Source organism: Glandiceps talaboti, chromosome 19 (genome assembly GCF_964340395.1).
Source record: "Glandiceps talaboti chromosome 19, keGlaTala1.1, whole genome shotgun sequence".
Lineage (NCBI taxonomy): Eukaryota > Metazoa > Hemichordata > Enteropneusta > Spengelidae > Glandiceps > Glandiceps talaboti.
In genome coordinates, this window is record NC_135567.1 from 7,039,805 (window position 1) to 7,061,105 (window position 21,301).

Sequence of the window (21,301 nt, forward strand, 5' to 3'; positions counted from 1 at the left end):
ATAAATTGTTAGTACTAACGACACATAAAATGGAAAATATTGATGAGTATACATATTTCAATTGATATCAACAATTTCAATTCTAATTATGTTATTATGAAAATACTATAAATTGTTAATAAAGATTAATAAAGTACTAAACGACACAAAAATAGAAAATGTTGACGAGTATATATATTTCAATTGGTATCAACAATTTCAATTCTAATCATGTTATTATGAAAATACTATAAATTGTTAATAAAGATTAATAAACTACTAAACGACACAAAAATAGAAAATGTTGACGAGTATATATATTTCAATTGGTATCATCAATTTCATTTCAATTATTTATGTACATTTCTCACCTACATGAAGTATTTCAATGATATGTAAAACACTTTTTCAGTGCAGGTATATGTACCAGGGTTATAATTATAAAACCAATCCACTGACCTATTTATGATGTCATTGGTAATTATTCACTCTTTGGTTTCCACACGATTCCAGGTCTAAATCATTTTAATGGAAACCATGGAAAAAAAACGTTTTTGACCACATTTTGAAATAATATATCAGTTTGATTATAAGTTATCATATTTTGTATGTAGATATAACGATCCCTGTGTGTCTTCTCTAAGACATATATTGTATTCTTTGACATGTATTTCTATTTCTATCTATGGTTTATTAGGTGAAAATACATGTATGGAAATATGACATCCACACCTGCCTCAAACCATTCAATGTAATCAGATGTCTTCATTGGATGACGTCATGAGTATTTGTATTTGTTCTCATATCTTCTACTTACAAAGTGTACTTTGAATTTCTCTGTAAGTATGCAATGCTTTATTTTCATACTTTGTCTTTCCATATCACAGTATATTCACATGTTGTTATTTTTCTTGGCAAAGTGACACATCTATGTATTTATTGTAAACATACCCTGCATGATATTTTTTATTTGGAAATAAACAAAGTTTAATTATCTGACAAACAGAACCTAAACCAACACATACATTATGTAATTTTTTAACATAACTAACACATTGCTATGTTTGTTTTGTCTAGTTTGCCAATATTGTAAGGCATTGGTAAGGTTACCATCATATTTATTGTATAATCATATTTTTTTCATGTTGTACTCGTACGTTGTTTGTTTTGTTTTTTACTTTGCCAACATTTGGAGAAATTGGTCATATAGCTTGAAGACTCTTTAAGAATTCCTTGACATCTTGGGCTTTCATGAAGTAGTCTTTGTATATTTGGTGCACCTTCAATATACTTGTCTTTCACTTGTCAACATTACTATCTCTACCAGTTTCAATCATGCTAACATCAACTATCATATGATCTGCATCAAGGCCAAAATGTTTGGTGAAGAATTCGGCCAATTCTGAGTTGCTGGTAATTAGGGAAGGGATTCCTGCAGCAATAGCTTCCTTCCCAACCATTCTGAATGGTTGGGTACATGTTGGCATCAGGAAGAGATGACTCTGCTTGAAGTCTTTCTGTATCCCTTGTTCTATATGGGTAGAGAGTGCACTTGTCGTCTTTTCCCTTGGAATTCCTCTTATATTCCAAACAGTGGTCTTCTGACCAACTTGATGGTATCTGTCACAGATTTTGCTTATAGCAGCTGCTGCAACATCATATCATTTCAGGTTTCCAACATCATGCACTCTACCAAATGTGAGGAATTGGATTGGATGATGCATCTGTGGTTCTTTGAAAGCTCGTTTAGCATATGGAATATACTGCTTGTGCTCAACTATCAATCCTGCATAATTATTTTAAATTACTTTATCTACGTGCCTACCTATGCTTGTTGTTGTCTCTGAAATATACACAACCATTTGGCTGTTGCTATGGTTGTGGTATTGTAGCCAAGTATATTTGCATACATGTTTTGAATGTTTATTTGCATGCCTATCAATTTGTTATGCCTTTTTACGATATACACCATAATGTGACTGTTAGCATGGTCATGTTCTTAGGCATATCTGCATACATTTTTGAAGTTATAAACCATCAATTGGTTGTTGCGATGGGTGTGGTCTTGTTGCTAGGCATTTTTACACATCTTCTTTGATTCTTTTCTCATTTGTTTACCTGTCCCTGTTGTTATCCTAGTAATATGCATCATCATTAAACGGTTGCTAAGGACATGGCCATGGTTGATGGGCCAATATATTTTGAAGTATAACAGTGCAGAGTAACACCTCCACAAAAACGGCCACCACGTTTCAATCACATTCACCATGTAGTTTTCAAGATACATTTGACTAATTTTGAGGTTTATAGACCTTATTAGCATGTTGCTGAAGTGATGATCATGTTGTTAATACACCTCCTGCTGCAGGACTGTGGCAGGAATGCACTCATGACTGAAAATGTTTTCATGTGTACCCGTATGTTTTTGACCAAAATTAACATTTTTACACCTAATTTGCATATTACTCATGAGATCATTACCAGAGCATTACATACTTAATATTTCTCCATTTATACCCGCCCGATGCATCCCTCTTAAATTTCAGCCCAATCTGCTCAATAGTTTTGGAATTAAATACTTTTGACCAAAATGACACATTTTAGCCCTAATTTGCATATCACTAATGGAATCATGTCGTGAATAATTCTTAATCTAAAGCACCCCTAAGAGTGTTGCCACCAAATTTCAGACCGATCTGCCGAGAAGTTTTTGAGTTCACGTTTTTTGACCAAAAATTTTTAACCCACCAAATATCATGGTAATCGGTTCGGTTTTTGACTTTAAGTTGTTTACACACACACACACACACACACACACACACACACACACACACACACACAGCAGAGACATTGCACCATGCCTATAGTACACTGAATCTCAGTTCAGCTGTGATCTCAAAAATGACAAATGCAAACAAGAATAATATAATATAGTGCATAACAGAAATCATTTTGCTTTCGTCACCTTCCAGTTGTATATCTTTGACACCATCACCGTCGATACCGCTAATAAAAAACAGCGTCAATGGCGTTGTAGCGCAACTCTACACTTTTTAAAATATAATTATCTTGATGTTGATCCTTGCTAGGTATAGGTGTTCATTTGCTGAATGATTATACAGTTGCGTATCCAACCCTGTTGTTACCTTTGAGATATACATGATTATTTTGGGTGTTTCTATGGGCGTGGTCATGTTGCTAGACATATTTTCAACATTTAAGTTTGTTTTTCAATGACGTCTGTCGATATCAATATTATTTAAACTATTGCCTGAGAAGACCCCTATTTGGATTACAAGAGGAATTGGAAAGGGAAAACACGACATTAGTAAAGGTTACATTGTACATACTAAATTATGTTGATTCATCAGTACTCTCTACCGGTATGGAACACAGGATAAGATACAGAAAGACCTCAAGTGTACTCTCTACCCGTATGGAACACAGGATAAGATACAGAAAGACCTCAAGTGTACTCTCTACCCGTATACAACACAGGATAAGATACAGAAAGACCTCAAGTGTACTCTCTACCGGTACCCGTATGGAACACAGGATAAGATACAGAAAGACCTCAAGTGTACTCTCTACCGGTACCCGTATGGAACACAGGATAAGATACAGAACCTCAGGTGTACTCTCTACCCGTATGGAACACAGGATAAGATACAGAAAGATCTCAAGTGTACTCTCTACCCGTATACAACACAGGATAAGATACAAAAAGACCTCAAGTGTACTCTCTACCTGTATGGAACACAAGATAAGATACAGAAAGACCTCAAGTGTACTCTCTACCCGTATAGAACACAGGATAAGATACAGAAAGACATCAGGTGTACTCTCTACCCGTATAGAACACAGGATAAGATACAGAAAGACCTCAGGTGTACTCTCTACCCGTATACAACACAGGATAAGATACAGAAAGACCTCAGGTGTACTCTCTACCCGTATACAACATAGGATAAGATACAGAAAGACCTCAGGTGTACTCTCTACCCGTATACAACATAGGATAAGATACAGAAAGACCTCAGGTGTACTCTCTACCCGTATACAACACAGGATAAGATACAGAAAGACCTCAGGTGTACTCTCTACCCGTATACAACATAGGATAAGATACAGAAAGACCTCAGGTGTACTCTCTACCGGTACCCGTATGGAACACAGGATAAGATACAGAAAGACCTCAAGTGTACTCTCTACCCGTATGGAACACAGGATAAGATACAGAAAGACCTCAGGTGTACTCTCTACCGGTACCCGTATGGAACACAGGATAAGATACAGAAAGACCTCAAGTGTACTCTCTACCCGTATGGAACACAGGATAAGATACAGAAAGACCTCAAGTGTACTCTCTACTCGTATGGAACACAGGATAAGATACAGAAAGACCTCAGGTGTACTCTCTACCCGTATGGAACACAGGATAAGATACAGAAAGACCTCAAGTGTACTCTCTACTCGTATGGAACACAGGATAAGATACATAAAGACCTCAGGTGTACTCTCTACCCGTATGGAACACAGGATAAGATACAGAAAGATCTCAAGTGTACTCTCTACTCGTATGGAACACAGGATAAGATACAGAAAGACCTCAGGTGTACTCTCTACCCGTATACAACACAGGGTAAGATACAGAAAGACCTCAGGTGTACTCTCTACCCGTATGGAACACAGGATAAGATACAGAAAGACCTCAGGTGTACTCTCTACCCGTATACAACACAGGGTAAGATACAGAAAGACCTCAAGTGTACTCTCTACCCGTATACATGTAGAACACAGGATAAAATACAGAAAGACCTCAAGTGTACACTCTACCCATATGGAACACAGGATAAGATACATAAAGACCTCAAGTGTACTCTCTACCCGTATGGAACACAGGATAAGATACAGAAAGACCTCAGGTGTACTCTCTACCCGTATGGAACACAGGATAAGACACAAAAAGACCTCAAACAGAGTCATCTCTTCCTGATGCCATCATGTACCGAACCATTCGGATGGAAGCTATTGTTTCAGAAATCCCTTCCCTAATTGCCAGCAACTCAGGATCATATGATATTTGATGTTGGCATGAATGAAACTGGTAGAGATAGTGATGCTGACAAGTGGAAGACAAGTATATTGAAGGTGCTTCAAAAATACAAAGACTACTTCAAGAAAGCCCAAGATGTCAAGGAATTCTTAAAGAGCCTCCAAGCTATAAAGGCGTCACGTGACCAGTTTCTCCAAATGTAAGCAAAGTAACAAAAAAAAACCGCTAGAGTACAAGAAAAAATAACGATCACGAATGGTAACCTTACCAATGCCTTACAATATTGGCAAACTAAACAATAACAAACATAGAAGTGTGTTGGTTGTGTTAAAAAATTACATAATGTAAAACATGAACAGATGTGTTTAGCTATTCTAGCCGTTTATGACTGTATGCAACCTTATTTGAAATCAGTTCAAGGTAGGTCTCATTGAATTGAGCAATGTTGTTTGCACATTTGGACATTGATGATTTTGCAATGTTGAGGCAGACATATAATTCATGCTATAAAATCAATAATTACATAGTTTACATGTATTATCCTTAAATCTACTCTCTACTCTAGTTTCATCTGTATACGTCATCTGCTCACCACCATCATCTTCTGACAGTTTTGGAGTCTTCAGTGGTCTCTACAGTTCTTGTCTGTCCATCTAGAATTCAAAACCTTGCTGGAATCTTTCCTTTACCTTTTCAGCTAAAGCTACCAAACCTGCCTTTTTAAGAAGTTGAATGAGAACTGCCGAGTTTGTTCTACTAATATGACCAAGCTCTGTCAATTTTTTAAGGAAAGCATACTGTGGATCCCTTTTACTGAGAATTGCTTCCTCTTCTGTTGCAGTAATCCTGTGTGGAGTCAGTCCACTCGCATAGTTGAGCAACTTGTGTAGTTTATCTACACAATTTAAAAACAAACGACAATAATAGCTTAATGGATAAATGAATAAATCGATCGATCGATCGATCGACTGACCGATCGACCGACCGACCGACCGACCGACCGATCGACCAATCAATCAATCAATCAATCAATCAATCAATCAATCAATCAATCAACCAACCAACCTACCTTCCTACCTACCTACCAACCAACCACCCAACCACCCACCCAACCAACCAACCAACCAATCCATCAATCAAAAAATAAATAAATCTTTTCTCATTATCATTATTTTACTGTTAGGGTGTAGTGTAAACTAATATTGTTTTGTTAAGTTGTGAATTGATTATTCTATAGCATGTGGTAAAACCAATTAGTTGAGAAGAATCACTACACATAGTGACTTTCAGGTAATGTTTCCAAGAGGATTTCTGCTATCAACTCTGTTTCAAATGTTAATCTGCACTTCAAAGATAAATCGTGTAGATAAGTATGACTTCAGTTTGAAGATTTATAATCCTACAATAACTTTCCATTTAAAATAGCTCATATACTTGACTGTTCAAATATTCATTTTCTGTCTGTCTGTCTATCTGTGTGTGTGTGTCTGTGTGTGTGTGTGTCTGTCTGTGTGTCTGTCTGTCTGTCTGTGTCTGTCTGTGTCTGTCTGTCTGTCTGTCTGTATGTATGTATGTATGTATGTATGTATGTCTGTGTGTTTGTCTGTCTGTCTGTCTGTCTGTCTGTCTGTACGTACGTACGTACGTACGTATGTATGTATGTATCAGTATTTATCATATAAATATGTGCAAATCTTCACCTCTGTGACATCAAACAGGGCAGATCAAAAACCCATATCATTCTTTCTCCCTACTGTTCGAGTGTTCCTACCAATCCTACGCTATAGTCAAAGTTATCATAATAATTATGTGCTTTCAAAACGTAAATTTCACACATTATGTTACATACATCCTTGGGTGGCATGAGTCTGATACGTAGAGGTACTTTTATTTTCATTTAATAAATTCTATTCTATCTAAAAATCATGTAGATTATCGATGTAGCAGCCGGCAAACTTACTTCCGATTTTCTGTCGAGCTCAGAACTCCGAACTTACACATCCCGAGCAAATATGATTACCAGATTTAAACTGAATGCCTTCCGTAAGGGTATAGTCTTGCAATTTCATGATTTATGCAAGAAATTTAGCTCTATATCTGTGATTTTTCAAGTTCCAATGAAAGTCAGTTGTTAAAGATATTGTTCAAATGCCCGACTCCTATTCAGCACAGAAAAGCTTGCCATCCTCGACTTCGCTCGGCTTTCGTGATCCCCCACATACCCGGGATATGCACACCCGTTTCCATGGCAAAAAATAAACGATAAAATAAATTCAAACCCACATAACATTGCTATAATTACACATCAGAAAGTTTACATACTTCAGGGTAAGCATCGTACAGTATAAAACTTTAATACAGTGAAGTGATAGGGTATAATTGCAATTGCCCTACTTCGACACTGGGTAAAGTATATACATTCCTATTTCGACCGACAGACGTACCATCTACTCCAAATCCTATAAGTTTCTGCTGCATTAACACAACCATCAGCATGTGCGAGTTGAACTTCCTTCTTTCCCAACACGAGTTTACAAGTCGGTCTGTCTACTCATTGCATGTAGACTATTTCACATTCCTTTATCACTATGGGAAAATTGTCAAGATTTTGTTGAGTGGCGCGCCCTCACTATACACTAATTATATAGAGGTCAATGTATAGGTCACCATTATTGATACATTGTCGCGAAATTTTCTTCGTAGGCTAGGCTTGGCTTGGTCTATTTTCCATATTTTGACCACGTACATTCGGGTATACATTATAGATTATTACACTTGATAAATATGTGAGAGTGTATTTATATGCTGAGATACACAGCTAGATAAATGATTATGTACAAGCCTTGCAACAAACAGCGGTAGTTTGTTATCGAGAGAAATCGGAAAAGAACACGGTAAAAAGGAGACGGTTTGAGGTCAATATCAATATAATACTTCCTAAACTTCTAATCGAAAATCTAAAAACGATTTATCTTTATTCTTGCGCATTAGTGTGTGAAATTTGAAAATGATAAGTCCATATTTAACGAAATTCAAATGATGATAAATATTTCACCTGTTTGTGCCCGTGCCCATTGTAAACCTATTTTAAGGCCAAGAAAAAAATTGTTTTCTGGTGAGTTTGCATTACTTAAATACCCTGCCTCGATCTTCTTTTTTCTCATGTTTGTCCAGCCAATGCAGAATGCAGATCCAAGTGAAACACAAAATAACTCACCCTACATCAATTGCTACTTCAGGGAAGACAACTGCAGAACTAATCATGAACAATTAACATTCGCGTCGTCACACCACTCTAGTAAACGTTTCCTGACCAGAAACATTTGTGTGGCCACCACATCTAATTACCCAAATATGCCAATAAATTATTAAAACTAAAAGCTAAATCTATAATATTTTCAGGACAGTTGCGCGTTGGTATCGCAAATGTATGTACTAAGTTAGCCTAATTACCGAAAACTATCAATTACGGAAATTGCTCATTAATATTCTTGGGATGTTTACCAAAACCCAATCGGTTCTTGCCATACCCCTATGGAACACGTCTACAAAATGTCGCTTAAATTGAGTCAGTCGTTTTTTAGAAAATGGTGACACACACACACACATACACAGACACACAGTCTTCATCCCTAATATATAACCTTCCTTACGGAAGGTAAAAATGAACCGACCGAAAGTCGTATTCAGACAAATTCTACTTATTACTTTTTAACTAAATTCGATATTACATGTACATGGCAAGGTTATAACCGATAATTTTGGCTGAGAAACCACTACACAGTATGACCGGTACCATGTAGCCTGTAGGTAAGCTTGAGCTCGCAACAGGTTATGCGATTGCGTAATTTGCATAGCCGCCGGGCGCCATTTTTTAATACGCGATGAAGAATATAGTGCGATAAAATGATGCAGTATTCGTAAAATTCGATTTAAAATTGTAGAAAAATATGGGGAATACTTAGTTGTGTGATAAATATATAATCCCATGAAATCAATGTTAATTTTACATCATAATCCTCCTCGTATGATTCCATGGATTACAAATTCTCGAATTTGTATTAGTCCGCGGAATCATACTCATAACATTATGACGTAAAACTAACATTGATTTCATGGGATTATATATAATTATGTATGTATGTATGTATGTATGTATGTATGTATGTATGCATGCATGCATGTATGTATGTATGCATGTATAACCTTACTTTGCAGAAGTCCTTTTTTAAACAAACACCACAAATTATGAAACTGTGTTATCCCTCATATTATATGACGTTTTTTAAAAACTTCTTACATTCATTTCTATAATATCAAAAAATGATAGCTGGATTACATGTGTATTTACATCCTCACCTTCAGTAATATCTTCAGATAATTCAATCAAGTAGTCATTGAAAGGATCTGTTAATGTTGCCATCTCACTTTGATTTCTAAGGTGGTAGAAAGTATAAACACACTCTATTAATTATGTATATAATATACAAAACCAAAACCAAATTAACAAGAAACTGTGAAAAAAATCAAAAAAAAAATCGTGAAATCCCCATCAGCTAAAGTGGTAAAGCGGAGTTTATAAACAATATTCTTATACAATGTGGGTGATATCAGTGCATGTCTTCAAGTTGAAATACTTTCACAACACCTCGATTAAACTATTCTTGTACAATGTGGGTGATATCAGTGCATGTCTTCAAGTTGAAATACTTACACAACACCTCGATTAAACTATTCTTGTACAATGTGGGTGATATCAGTGCATGTCTTCAAGTTGAAATACTTACACAACACCTCGATTAAACTATTCGTGTACAATGTGGGTGATATCAGTGCATGTCTTCAAGTTGAAATACTTACACAACACCTCGATTAAACGATTCTTGTACAATGTGGGTGATATCAGTGCATGTCTTCAAGTTTAAATACTTACACAACACCTCGATTAAACTATTCTTGTACAATGTGGTTGATATCAATGCATGTCTTCTATGATATTAGAATTGTCTTCTGGCATTGTTAGAACTGATTGTACTAGTGTACTACTACTAGGGATTTCCATGATATTTTTATACAAATGATAAATTACTTCATTTGATTTTTATAAGGCATATCTTTATACAAGATTTGAGTTCAGTTAATTGCAAGAGATGTTTCAGTAAATAGAATACTGCCACCACCCACTTAAATAAGTCAATATGTAGTACAATTTACTCGCCAAAACGTCTAAACTATCGGCTTGTTCATCATCATAATGATTGTCATTAGCAGGGTTCTTTCACAGTATGCTTGGTATTTTCTTTCTTGAAACGTTTTAATTTTTTTTTAGTTTTGCTGTTTTAATCGCTAATTTCAGAAAACGTTAACATCAACAATTGTAATATGTAGATTTTCTAACATTCGTTTATTAATAATAATAATTTTCTAATTTTCTGTACTGGCCTTGATCATTCTTGTTATTTCCATCAATTACATAACTTGTCATACTGTTTGTGACGTCATAGTATGACATAGTATATGTACATTCCTTAGTATACTCACTTCATCACAGACGTCCCTTTCAATCCACAACTCTAGTATTAACAGTTGTTATGGTATCGGCCATGCTTGTTATGCTTTTAAATTCCTATTCTAAGGAAACCTTTAAATACCCCTCTAGTAAATTCCCAAACAGCCAAAGAACTGGCAAATTTCTTTTTGGTTGAACGTTTATTAGCAAGGCTCACATTAGATATTATCTTATCAATGCATTCAATGGTTTATGAGATTCCATGAAATCATTCACCACATTTATAAATGCTATTGATTAGATCATCTCCACTTATACAATTTAAAGCAATGCATCATTTTGAAAATCAAATTTTAAGCAATACAAATATAAAGGCATGTTATCTAAACAAGGTTTTTGACTAATGTCAGGTTTTAAAATCCCATATACTTATAAGTTATATAATTTTATCTATAGGTCATTACTCTAAGTCATCTTAATAACATCCATATTTGATACATGGTCTTTCTGTTCAGATTTAAATTGATGTTAAAGTATGATATTCGGTAGTTGTCCTGTGATATCCAAAGGCTCTGTATGTCTCACCATACTTCTATTGTCACACATAGCAGTTGATATTTTATATCAGAACAAATAGAGCGATTATCATGTATGCATTGATAGTGTATGACGTATGTAAAAGGTCGGTAAGTAACTTTGCTTTGCACGAACATGTGTCAGTTGAGAGAGAGAGAGAGAGAGAGAGAGAGAGAGAGAGAGAGAGAGAGAGAGAGAGAGAGAGAGAGAGAGAGAGAGAGAGAGAGAGAGAGAGAGGGGGGGGGGGTAGAACATCGAGATGTCAACAAACTTTGTTAATTTATCGAGAGATGATAGAGCTTTAGAGATTGGTTTCAAACTGAGATGTTTTATCTAATGATTTTCTTTTAGTATTTATAATTATTGTCCCTGAACCCAAGTCCCCACAACGGCATCGATCATACGCAACCTTAGCTCCATTCGTAAGACTATGTTACTTACATTTTGGTGCCTAATGTGGGGCTCGAGAGTCAATCTAAGGTGGCTAGTGTACAGCGTGGGACTTGAGAGTCAATCTAAGGTGGCTAGTGCCCAATATGGGGCTTGAGAGTCAATCTAAAGTGGCTAGTGCCCAATATGGGGCTGGAGAGTCAATCTAAGGTGGCTAGTGTCCAGCGTGGGACAAGAGAGTCAATCTAAGGTGGCTAGTGCCCAATGTGGGGCTTGAGAGTCAATCTAAGGTGGCTAGTATCCAATGTTGGGCTTGAGAGTCAATCTAAGGAGGCTAGTGTCCAGCGTGGGACTAGAGAGTCAATCTAAGGTGGCTAGTGACCAATGTGGGGCTTGAGAGTCAATCTGAGGTGGCTAGTTTCATTTAAGAAAGTGAGAAATTTCATAGTGAAATTGTATCTTTACAGTTTACCAGTCAATCTGAAGACTTTAATTCTGTTTTGCACTTTATTGAAATTGAAAGTGAATTCATTCTATATCATCAACGGAAATTTTATGATTGATGCTTTCAGGACTACATCTTTGTATACTGTTATTAATATTGATAAGATTGAACGACTTGAATTGACAATTATCTCAATTGTCAGACCGATCTGCCATGTAGTTTGGAATTATACATTTTTTTACGAAAAAGACACTTTGTTAGCCCTAATTTGCATATCACCGAGGATATCATCACGTCATTAACACTTTCTAAATTAAAACCCCCAAAAACGTCCCTGCTATCTTTATCACTCTAACTATGACACACACACACACACACACACACACATACATACATACATACATACATACATACATACACACACACACCACAGAGACATTTCACCATGCCTATAGTACACTGAATCTCAGTTCAGCTGTGACCACAAAAATAAGAAATGCAAACAAGAATAATGTGATATAATGTATAACAGAAATAAGTTGTTTTCCTCACCTTCCTCTCTGCTGTACATCCCTGACATCATCACGGTCGATTCCTATAATAAAAAACCGCATGATGATTTATGTTAGCTATCACCAAAACATGAAAGGTGGTTAATGTCCAGTAGAAAATTAGAAGCCATTGGTAAACATGTATATAAACACATTTACTATTTCACTTATGACTACTTGTATAAGTAACATTTTACAAATAATTTGAACTTAATAATGATTATAAAGACTACAAATATAAACCTACTCCAAGTATTAAGTTCTATTTTATATCTAACATTGGATTATTTCCCACACACATATTGAAAGGTATTTATTTTTGCAACCTGTCAACAGTTTCATTATTATCATGGCGGAGTTCAAATTTTAAGCATTACCACTCTTTCTCGCCAAACTAAATTATTTTTTTCAGTAAACAAATGTCTTCTACTCAGATGACATCATGGGATATTAATTTGACATCCTAGAAGCCAAGTAAGACACTAATTATCTCACCATGACCAGCCAATCTTGATTCACCGACCACTTCTTCACCAGCCTTTGCTTCAGATAAGTGTAGCTTCTTCATTTGCTTTTCAACAGCTCCATCTGTCAAATAAAGAACATGTGCATATGTAATATGTGTATAACTGTGTAGAGTGATATGATTCATTTTTTGAAAGAATCAGGAAAATATCAACGATAGCTAACTATTTTTCTTTTGGCACTGAAATTCAAAAAGTAATATCAAATCTCTCCCAATATTCTTACCTTGACATAGTAAACTGGCAGCGGCTTCTTTTCTACCCTTGCCGCCATCAGCAGGTGTTAGTATTCCCAATGTCTTGCAGTACAGACAATCCCACTTGGCACTGTATATAGAATGAAATGAAATTATCAACATTTTACTAAAGTAAGACAGAAAGTAAACTGGTCTTAGAAACATTCGTGCAGTCTATTACTTTATTTACTTTCACTCGTTTCAACAAAAAATAAAAACAAAATAAAAAAGACATATACACAAACGTGCAATGAAGCAGAGCCGGCAGAAAAAACAAAAGAACAAATTCAAACAACATTTTTTTTTCATCTGTAACTAATACAAGCAATAATCTTGTTTTCTCATAAAAATAGTAGTTTGGTTCGAGGAGAAAACTGTAGTCAGTCAGTGTATGAGACAATGAAATTTCAATGCTATTTTAAGTCTAACTGTGAGTGTATGAGACAATGAAATTTCAATGCTATTTTAAGTCTAACTGTGTGTGTATGAGACAATGAAATTTCAATGCTATTTTAAGTCTAACTGTGAGTGTATGAGACAATGAAATTTCAATACTATTATAAGTCTACCTGTGAGTGTATGAGACAATGAAATTTCAATGCTATTTTAAGTCTAACTGTGTGTGTATGAGACAATGAAATTTCAATGCTATTATAAGTCTAACTGTGAGTGTATGAGACAATGAAATTTCAATACTATTATAAGTCTAACTGTGAGTGTATGAGACAATGAAATTTCAATGCTATTATAAATCTAACTGTGTGTGTATGAGACAATGAAATTTCAATGCTATTATAAGTCTAACTGTGAGTGTATGACACAATGAAATTTCAATGCTATTATAAGTCTAACTGTGAGTGTATAAGACAATGAAATTTCAATGCTATTATAAATCTAACTGTGAGTGTATGAGACAATGAAATTTCAATACTATTATAAGTCTAACTGTAAGTGTATGCGACAATGAAATTTCAATGCTATTATAAGTCTAACTGTAAGTGTATGACACAATGAAATTTCAATGCTATTATAAGTCTAACTGTGAGTGTATGAGACAATAAAATTGCAATGCTATTATAAGTCTAACTGTGAGTGTATGAGACAATGAAATCTCAATGCTATTATAAGTCTAACTGTGAGTGTATGAGACAATGAAATTTCAATGCTATTATAAGTCTAACTGTGAGTGTATGAGACAATGAAATTTCAATGCTATTATAAGTCTAACTGTGAGTGTATGAGACAGGGAAATTTCAATGCTATTATAAATCTAACTGTGAGTGTATGAGACAATGAAATTTCAATGCTATTATAAGTCTAACTGTGAGTGTATGAGACAATGAAATTTCAATGCTATTATAAATCTAACTGTGAGTGTATGAGACAATGAAATTTCAATGCTATTATAAGTCTAACTGTGAGTGTATGAGACAATAAAATTGCAATGCTATTATAAGTCTAACTGTGAGTGTATGAGACAATGAAATTTCAATGCTATTATAAGTCTAACTGTGAGTGTATGAGACAATGAAATTTCAATGCTATTATAAGTCTAACTGTGAGTGTATGAGACAGGGAAATTTCAATGCTATTATAAATCTAACTGTGAGTGTATGAGACAATGAAATTTCAATGCTATTATAAGTCTAACTGTGAGTGTATGAGACAATGAAATTTCAATGCTATTATAAATCTAACTGTGAGTGTATGAGACAATGAAATTTCAATGCTATTATAAGTCTAACTGTGAGTGTATGAGACAATGAAATTTCAATGCTATTATAAATCTAACTGTGAGTGTATGAGACAATGAAATTTCAATGCTATTATAAGTCTAACTGTGAGTGTATGAGACAATGAAATTTCAATGCTATTATAAGTCTAACTGTGAGTGTATGAGACAGTGACATTTCAATGCTATTATAAGTCTAACTGTGAGTGTATGAGACAATGAAATTTCAATGCTATTATAAGTCTAACTGTGAGTGTATGAGACAGTGACATTTCAATGCTATTATAAGTCTAACTGTGAGTGTATGAGACAATGAAATTTCAATGCTATTATAAATCTAACTGTGAGTGTATGAGACAATGAAATTTCAATGCTATTATAAGTCTAACTGTGAGTGTATGAGACAATGAAATTTCAATGCTATTATAAATCTAACTGTGAGTGTATGAGACAATGAAATTTCAATGCTATTATAAGTCTAACTGTGAGTGTATGAGACAATGAAATTTCAATGCTATTATAAATCTAACTGTGAGTGTATGAGACAATGAAATTTCAATGCTATTATAAATCTAACTGTGAGTGTATGAGACAATGAAATTTCAATGCTATTATAAATCTAACTGTGAGTGTATGAGACAATGAAATTTCAATGCTATTATAAATCTAACTGTGAGTGTATGAGACAATGAAATTTCAATGCTATTATAAATCTAACTGTGAGTGTATGAGACAATGAAATTTCAATGCTATTATAAGTCTAACTGTGAGTGTATGAGACAATGAAATTTCAATGCTATTATAAGTCTAACTGTGAGTGTATGAGACAGTGACATTTCAATGCTATTATAAGTCTAACTGTGAGTGTATGAGACAATGAAATTTCAATGCTATTATAAATCTAACTGTGAGTGTATGAGACAATGAAATTTCAATGCTATTATAAGTCTAACTGTGAGTGTATGAGACAATGAAATTTCAATGCTATTATAAATCTAACTGTGAGTGTATGAGACAATGAAATTTCAATGCTATTATAAGTCTAACTGTGAGTGTATGAGACAATGAAATTTCAATGCTATTATAAATCTAACTGTGAGTGTATGAGACAATGAAATTTCAATGCTATTATAAGTCTAACTGTGAGTGTATGAGACAATGAAATTTCAATGCTATTATAAGGCTAACTGTGAGTGTATGAGACAATGAAATTTCAATGCTATTATAAATCTAACTGTGAGTGTATGAGACAATGAAATTTCAATGCTATTATAAATCTAACTGTGAGTGTATGAGACAATGAAATTTCAATACTATTATAAGTCTAACTGTGAGTGTATGAGACAATGAAATTTCAATACTATTATAAGTCTAACTGTGAGTGTATGAGACAATGAAATTTCAATGCTATTATAAATCTAACTATGAGTGTATGAGACAATGAAATTTCAATGCTATTATAAGTCTAACTGTGAGTGTATGAGACAGTGACATTTCAATGCTATTATAAGTCTAACTGTGAGTGTATGAGACAATGAAATTTCAATGCTGTGACGACATGATTATAAAGTAATGGGTTTGTTCAAGGAGAAGAATCCAAGAGTTACTAAAAAAAATTGAATAAATTATGGTTTTAAAAAAAATCTTGAATTTGTCTCCTTGTACCAAATCATTATTTAACAGTAGATTTGTTACATCACATGACAGATGGTGATATTTTGTGAGTCCATGAATTAGACTGCCAATTATTATCATAAACATTTTTGATTCTAGCCATTGCCAGGTTGACATAGTGTGTTATTGATTATTGCAATGTATTGTTTAGAAAATAAGCAAAGTGAAACAGAGAATACATCTGAAGTATCAAAAAACCTATACCCACCTTACGTCCTGTCTGCCTTCAGTCAGGTGACTGAAATCTACAGATTTTAAAATGAACAAAAGAATATTTTGTAATAATTTGATTGATAATTCATATAATATGACATCTGAGTGTACCAACTTTAATTTCTTCCAGAGAAAATGGATGAATGAAATATAAATTACTATGTACAAATTTATATTTCTTACCGTGGGGTAGTAAGCTTCTAGCATCTTCTTCCAAATTCTTCTCTTTGTCATGTACTCTCATATTCACCTTAGCTTGCTCTAGTACATAGTCATTTGCATAGTATCTTACTTGTTCAGGCTTGTCGTGATTTCGAAGCGATTCTGCACTTAGAACGAATTCATCGACATTGGTTCCAGGACACGAAGCAAACAGTACATTTGTGGCATGTTTTGAGACATAATCAAGCACTCTCTCACAATGGATGATTTCATCAATATTTGCAGCTCTAACGCAAATATGAACAGCTCTTCTATCGACCATCTTGTACACCAATGCTTCAATAACATCACATAACTTTATGTCGTTTATCCATAGACAACTTGGCTGACGTCCTATATCAGTGAACAGCTTATGAAGACGGACTTGCAATCGTGGGAAGAAACCTGCACTAAAACTATCTGTTTCATCACGACATTGGATTCTTTTACCAAAGTAAAGCTTTTTCGTCTCTCTCCTCTCCCACTGATCTTCAGGCATGTTGTATTCAAGAAGACCCGGGATTATGAACTTGGCCTCACTAGTGCTGTCATCGTCAGATGGATATTTTGCAATGAGCTCAAACTCTTCAAGGAGATGAATGAGTGGATCGATATTAGCATCCTTTCCAAGGACATCTTGGATCTCTTGTTTGGTGCATACTCCTGTTTCTGATCGAGGTAGCCTTTTTGCATATTGGGTGAATATTTCAGTAGCCAGCATTGGACCAAATACTCTGTTACATAACCACTGTGGATCTAATACAACGATATCTTCATTGCCATTCGATTTGACTGTTATGTATATGACCTGCAAAATTGAGTTATAAACTTGTCTAGGTGATCGATTATAAATTTTGCATTGAATTGAATTGCATTTTATTTCCACCAAAAACACAAGATAATAACAATACCACAGGAAATATCACTAATAAGAAAATATTCTGATGAGACCCATGGAAAAATAGTTCACTTGGAACTAATCTAGTCAATGGTCCTGACAAATATGGGAAGTAGCTAAATATCAATGCTAAAAAAATAAATAATCAAATACACATAGTTATTAACATTTGTATACAAAATATTACAGAATTGTAAACAAGACGTGTACTATACATACTAATTATCATAGTCAATCACTTTAAACTGTATTATTGAGTCTTTGTCGTTGTTGAGTTTTCATTCATAGGTCATAGATCACATAGATTACATTAGTGTTGTAAATAATTCACCCATGCACTTGATGCTAACTATGATGGCACTGTTAGCCATCTATTACCCATTGTTACCAAAGGGGCTATTATGCTGCAACTGTTTCCCAAAGCTGAAGGAAACAATTGCTACATAATAGCATGAGGTGTAATACTTCAAGACTGTAAGATAATTTTGTCAACTTATCAAACATGCATTTTGAAAAATTATACTGAAATCTAACAAACAGATTAACGATTATAAGAATTCCGATGGTATTGGTTGACAAGATAAACAGACTGTCTGCATTATGTCATTTGACATCACCAAGCTTTTCATATGCTATTAGTTATGTTTGAATTATGTACAGAATAAAGTTTAATTTGAAATGTGCATTTTGAAGACATAACCTAATTACTGAAAAATTTAGAATATGCAGATAGTCATTAAAACTAAGTGTTGCATCAATAAGCTTTATGAGACACGTGCACCCTGTTATTACAGATATGTATACGAAATTATACACAACTAGACACTCGCACTCTTCATATATAGCCTAATTACTGGAAATCACTCATTAAGAAAACAGCTTATTAAAACCAAAAGGTACAGCAACAAGCTTTTTAGGGCATGTGCCTTTTGTTTTGTTTCAAGTAGGTACCAAACTGTATTGAACTTGAAATGTGCATTCTTAAGATATAGCCTAATTACCAAAAACATTAATTATGCAAATAGCTCACTAATATTCGTGGAACGTTTTCCAAAACCTAACCAGTTCTAGTTGTAACCCAAAATAACGTGCTCCAAATTCCGTTTGAAATGAGCCAGCCGTTGTTTAAGGAAACAATGACAGACAGACAGACAGACAGACAGACAGACAGACAGACAGACAGACAGACAGACAGACAGACAGACAGACAGACAGACAGACAGACAGACAGACAAACAGACAAACACAGACCATTCATCCCTAAGTTATAACATACCCTTACGGAAGGTAAAGATGAAACTAAATTTGGACAGTTGAGGAGCCTTCCATAATTACAATACAAGGAAGGGTAACCTTTTACAAATCAGTTCTTGGGGAATGGCAACACTGAAAGGCATAGCAACATTTTGAGCCGAACTGATAGGACCTAGAGTAGACATCCTAAAGTAAAAGCTAATGAATGTGTTCAGAGAGCACCAGGTTCCTGCCTCAATGACTGACTTAATGGACACGCCAGACCAGAGTGCCCAGGAAGTAGCCACTGCACGAACTTCATGAGCAGTAACTTTAGAAAGTTCCTGTGTATCAGCTGTGGAAGAACTGTATGCTACTTTAATAGTATTAACTTTCCACTTAGAAATATCGGCCGTTATACAATCCAATTTGAGCGGTTCGGCCACAGTGGTGCAACTAGAGATAGTACACACTTTTCCTCTTGAATATTTCTGAGGACTAGTGGTAGTAGGGGTAGAGGTGGGAAGGTGTAGGCCTCCAACCCCTCCCAACTGAAAGACCACTGCCATTGCTCTGAGATCTTGTACTGGAGATACAAAAAGAGGCAGTTTGCGATTGAGAAATGTCGCAAACAGGTCAACTACGGGCTTGTTCCACCTGATGAAGATTTGATTGGCTACATTCTGTGGAATCTCCCATTCCGTGGGGCGAACTTGGATGCAGCGCGAGAGTGCATCTGCAATCCCGTTGCACTTCCCCGGAAGGTGCCACGCCCTTAGTGTTATCTTCCTGTCTTTGCACCAGAACATTAGGTCCCAGGTGAGATAACATAGGGTCGGTGACCTGGTCCCCCCCCCCATTTTGTTGTTGTAAGCCACCACTGTTGTGTTGTTGGTATTGACTAGCACACAGCGGTGTGACACCAGGTGTTCGACCTGGCAAAGAGCTAGAACAACTGCCTGCATTTCCAACCAGTTGATATGATGGAGGCTGGATGGTAGATCCCAAGTACCTGAGGTCCAGTGGTGGTCCAGATGGGCTCCCCATCCTACCTTGGGTGCACCAGTAAAAAGGAAAATATCTGTTTTCGAACTCGACAATTGTTTTCCTTCCAACATTGCCTCTTTGTCCAACCACCATCGTAGGTGCGGAAAAAGGGGTGGTAGGATGGGAACCATAGACTCTGCTGATTGGATACTGGGGTGCCAGTGAGCCAACATGTAGAGCTGAATTGGTCACATTCTGAGGCGTGCCCATGGTGAAATGTCGATGATGGAATTCATCAAACCCAACAGGGACAGAAATAGTTTGGCTTGTATGCAGGTTTGTTTCGCTACAAGTCTTACCAGTACTACAATCTTGTCTACTCGCTCTTGCGGTGGACAGACTATTCCCTGTTTGGTCATAAAACGCATCCCGATAAAAATCATCGATTGCAGCAAGAACAGTGATTTTCTGTTCCTCCATGCCCCACAGGATGTCGTCAGTTAATTTAAGCAAGGCGGTAGACAAAATCCATTCGTCTGATGTAATGCATTCCCAATGTTTTGCATATAAACTTATACACCCCCCCCCCCCACTGGACCAATGTCCGTGGGGTTCACGGTCCTGTCGGGAAGGAAGTCAGGAGAACTGCTGAAAACTTCCTGACCCCTGTGTTTGATTGGTCGAGGAAGTGGACAGCTTACTCTGCTGACTAGTGTGTCTAGTGTTCGCAGCCTGAACCAGAACCTTTCTGGGTTTACGAGAGCGTTTCTTACTTTGACTTCAATGCTTGTATCCACTAGTTTGTGGTTGCTGTCTTGTAGTCGGCGTAAACGTAGACGCTTGAGGCATAGCAGTGGCCTGGAATTCAGTGGGTTTTGTAAATTTTGGACCCCTCTCAGTTGCGGCCGGAACTTGCTTAGCCATCTTGCTCAGCGAGCCCCCAAATAAAACTCATAGAATCGCTCGTCTTGCTAGCCCTGGCATCTAGTTTTAGTTCTGGGGTGTACTTCGGTGCTAGTCGCTCAAGGAAGGCATCATGTTCTGACAAAATGAGCGATGCCCGCTGACGTAATAATGAGATCAGTCACACTCGTCGC

The 21,301-nt window shown here is 35.8% G+C and overlaps 2 protein-coding genes across 2 annotated transcripts in view; both read right to left on the bottom strand.

The window, feature by feature from the left end:
* Positions 1-5,465: 5,465 nt before the first annotated feature.
* LOC144449897 (uncharacterized) lies at positions 5,466-9,464 on the bottom strand. The gene is made up of 2 exons (XM_078140442.1): positions 9,395-9,464; positions 5,466-5,930 (listed from the first exon to the last, which is right to left on the bottom strand). Exons 1-2 carry the CDS (start codon positions 9,456-9,458, stop codon positions 5,689-5,691), a joined length of 306 nt encoding a protein of 101 aa, XP_077996568.1. The 5' UTR covers positions 9,459-9,464; the 3' UTR covers positions 5,466-5,688.
* Positions 9,465-12,503: 3,039 nt separating this feature from the next.
* LOC144450386 (death-associated protein kinase 1-like) overlaps positions 12,504-21,301 on the bottom strand; it is a 31,675-nt gene continuing 22,877 nt past the window's right edge. Inside the window, exons 9-13 of the mRNA XM_078140988.1 lie at positions 17,069-17,894; positions 16,881-16,917; positions 13,257-13,357; positions 13,002-13,094; positions 12,504-12,550 (exon numbers count right to left, since the gene is read on the bottom strand). Of these exons, the coding sequence (XP_077997114.1) occupies positions 12,504-12,550; positions 13,002-13,094; positions 13,257-13,357; positions 16,881-16,917; positions 17,069-17,894 (1,104 nt within the window). The remainder of the gene's footprint in view (positions 12,551-13,001; positions 13,095-13,256; positions 13,358-16,880; positions 16,918-17,068; positions 17,895-21,301) is intronic.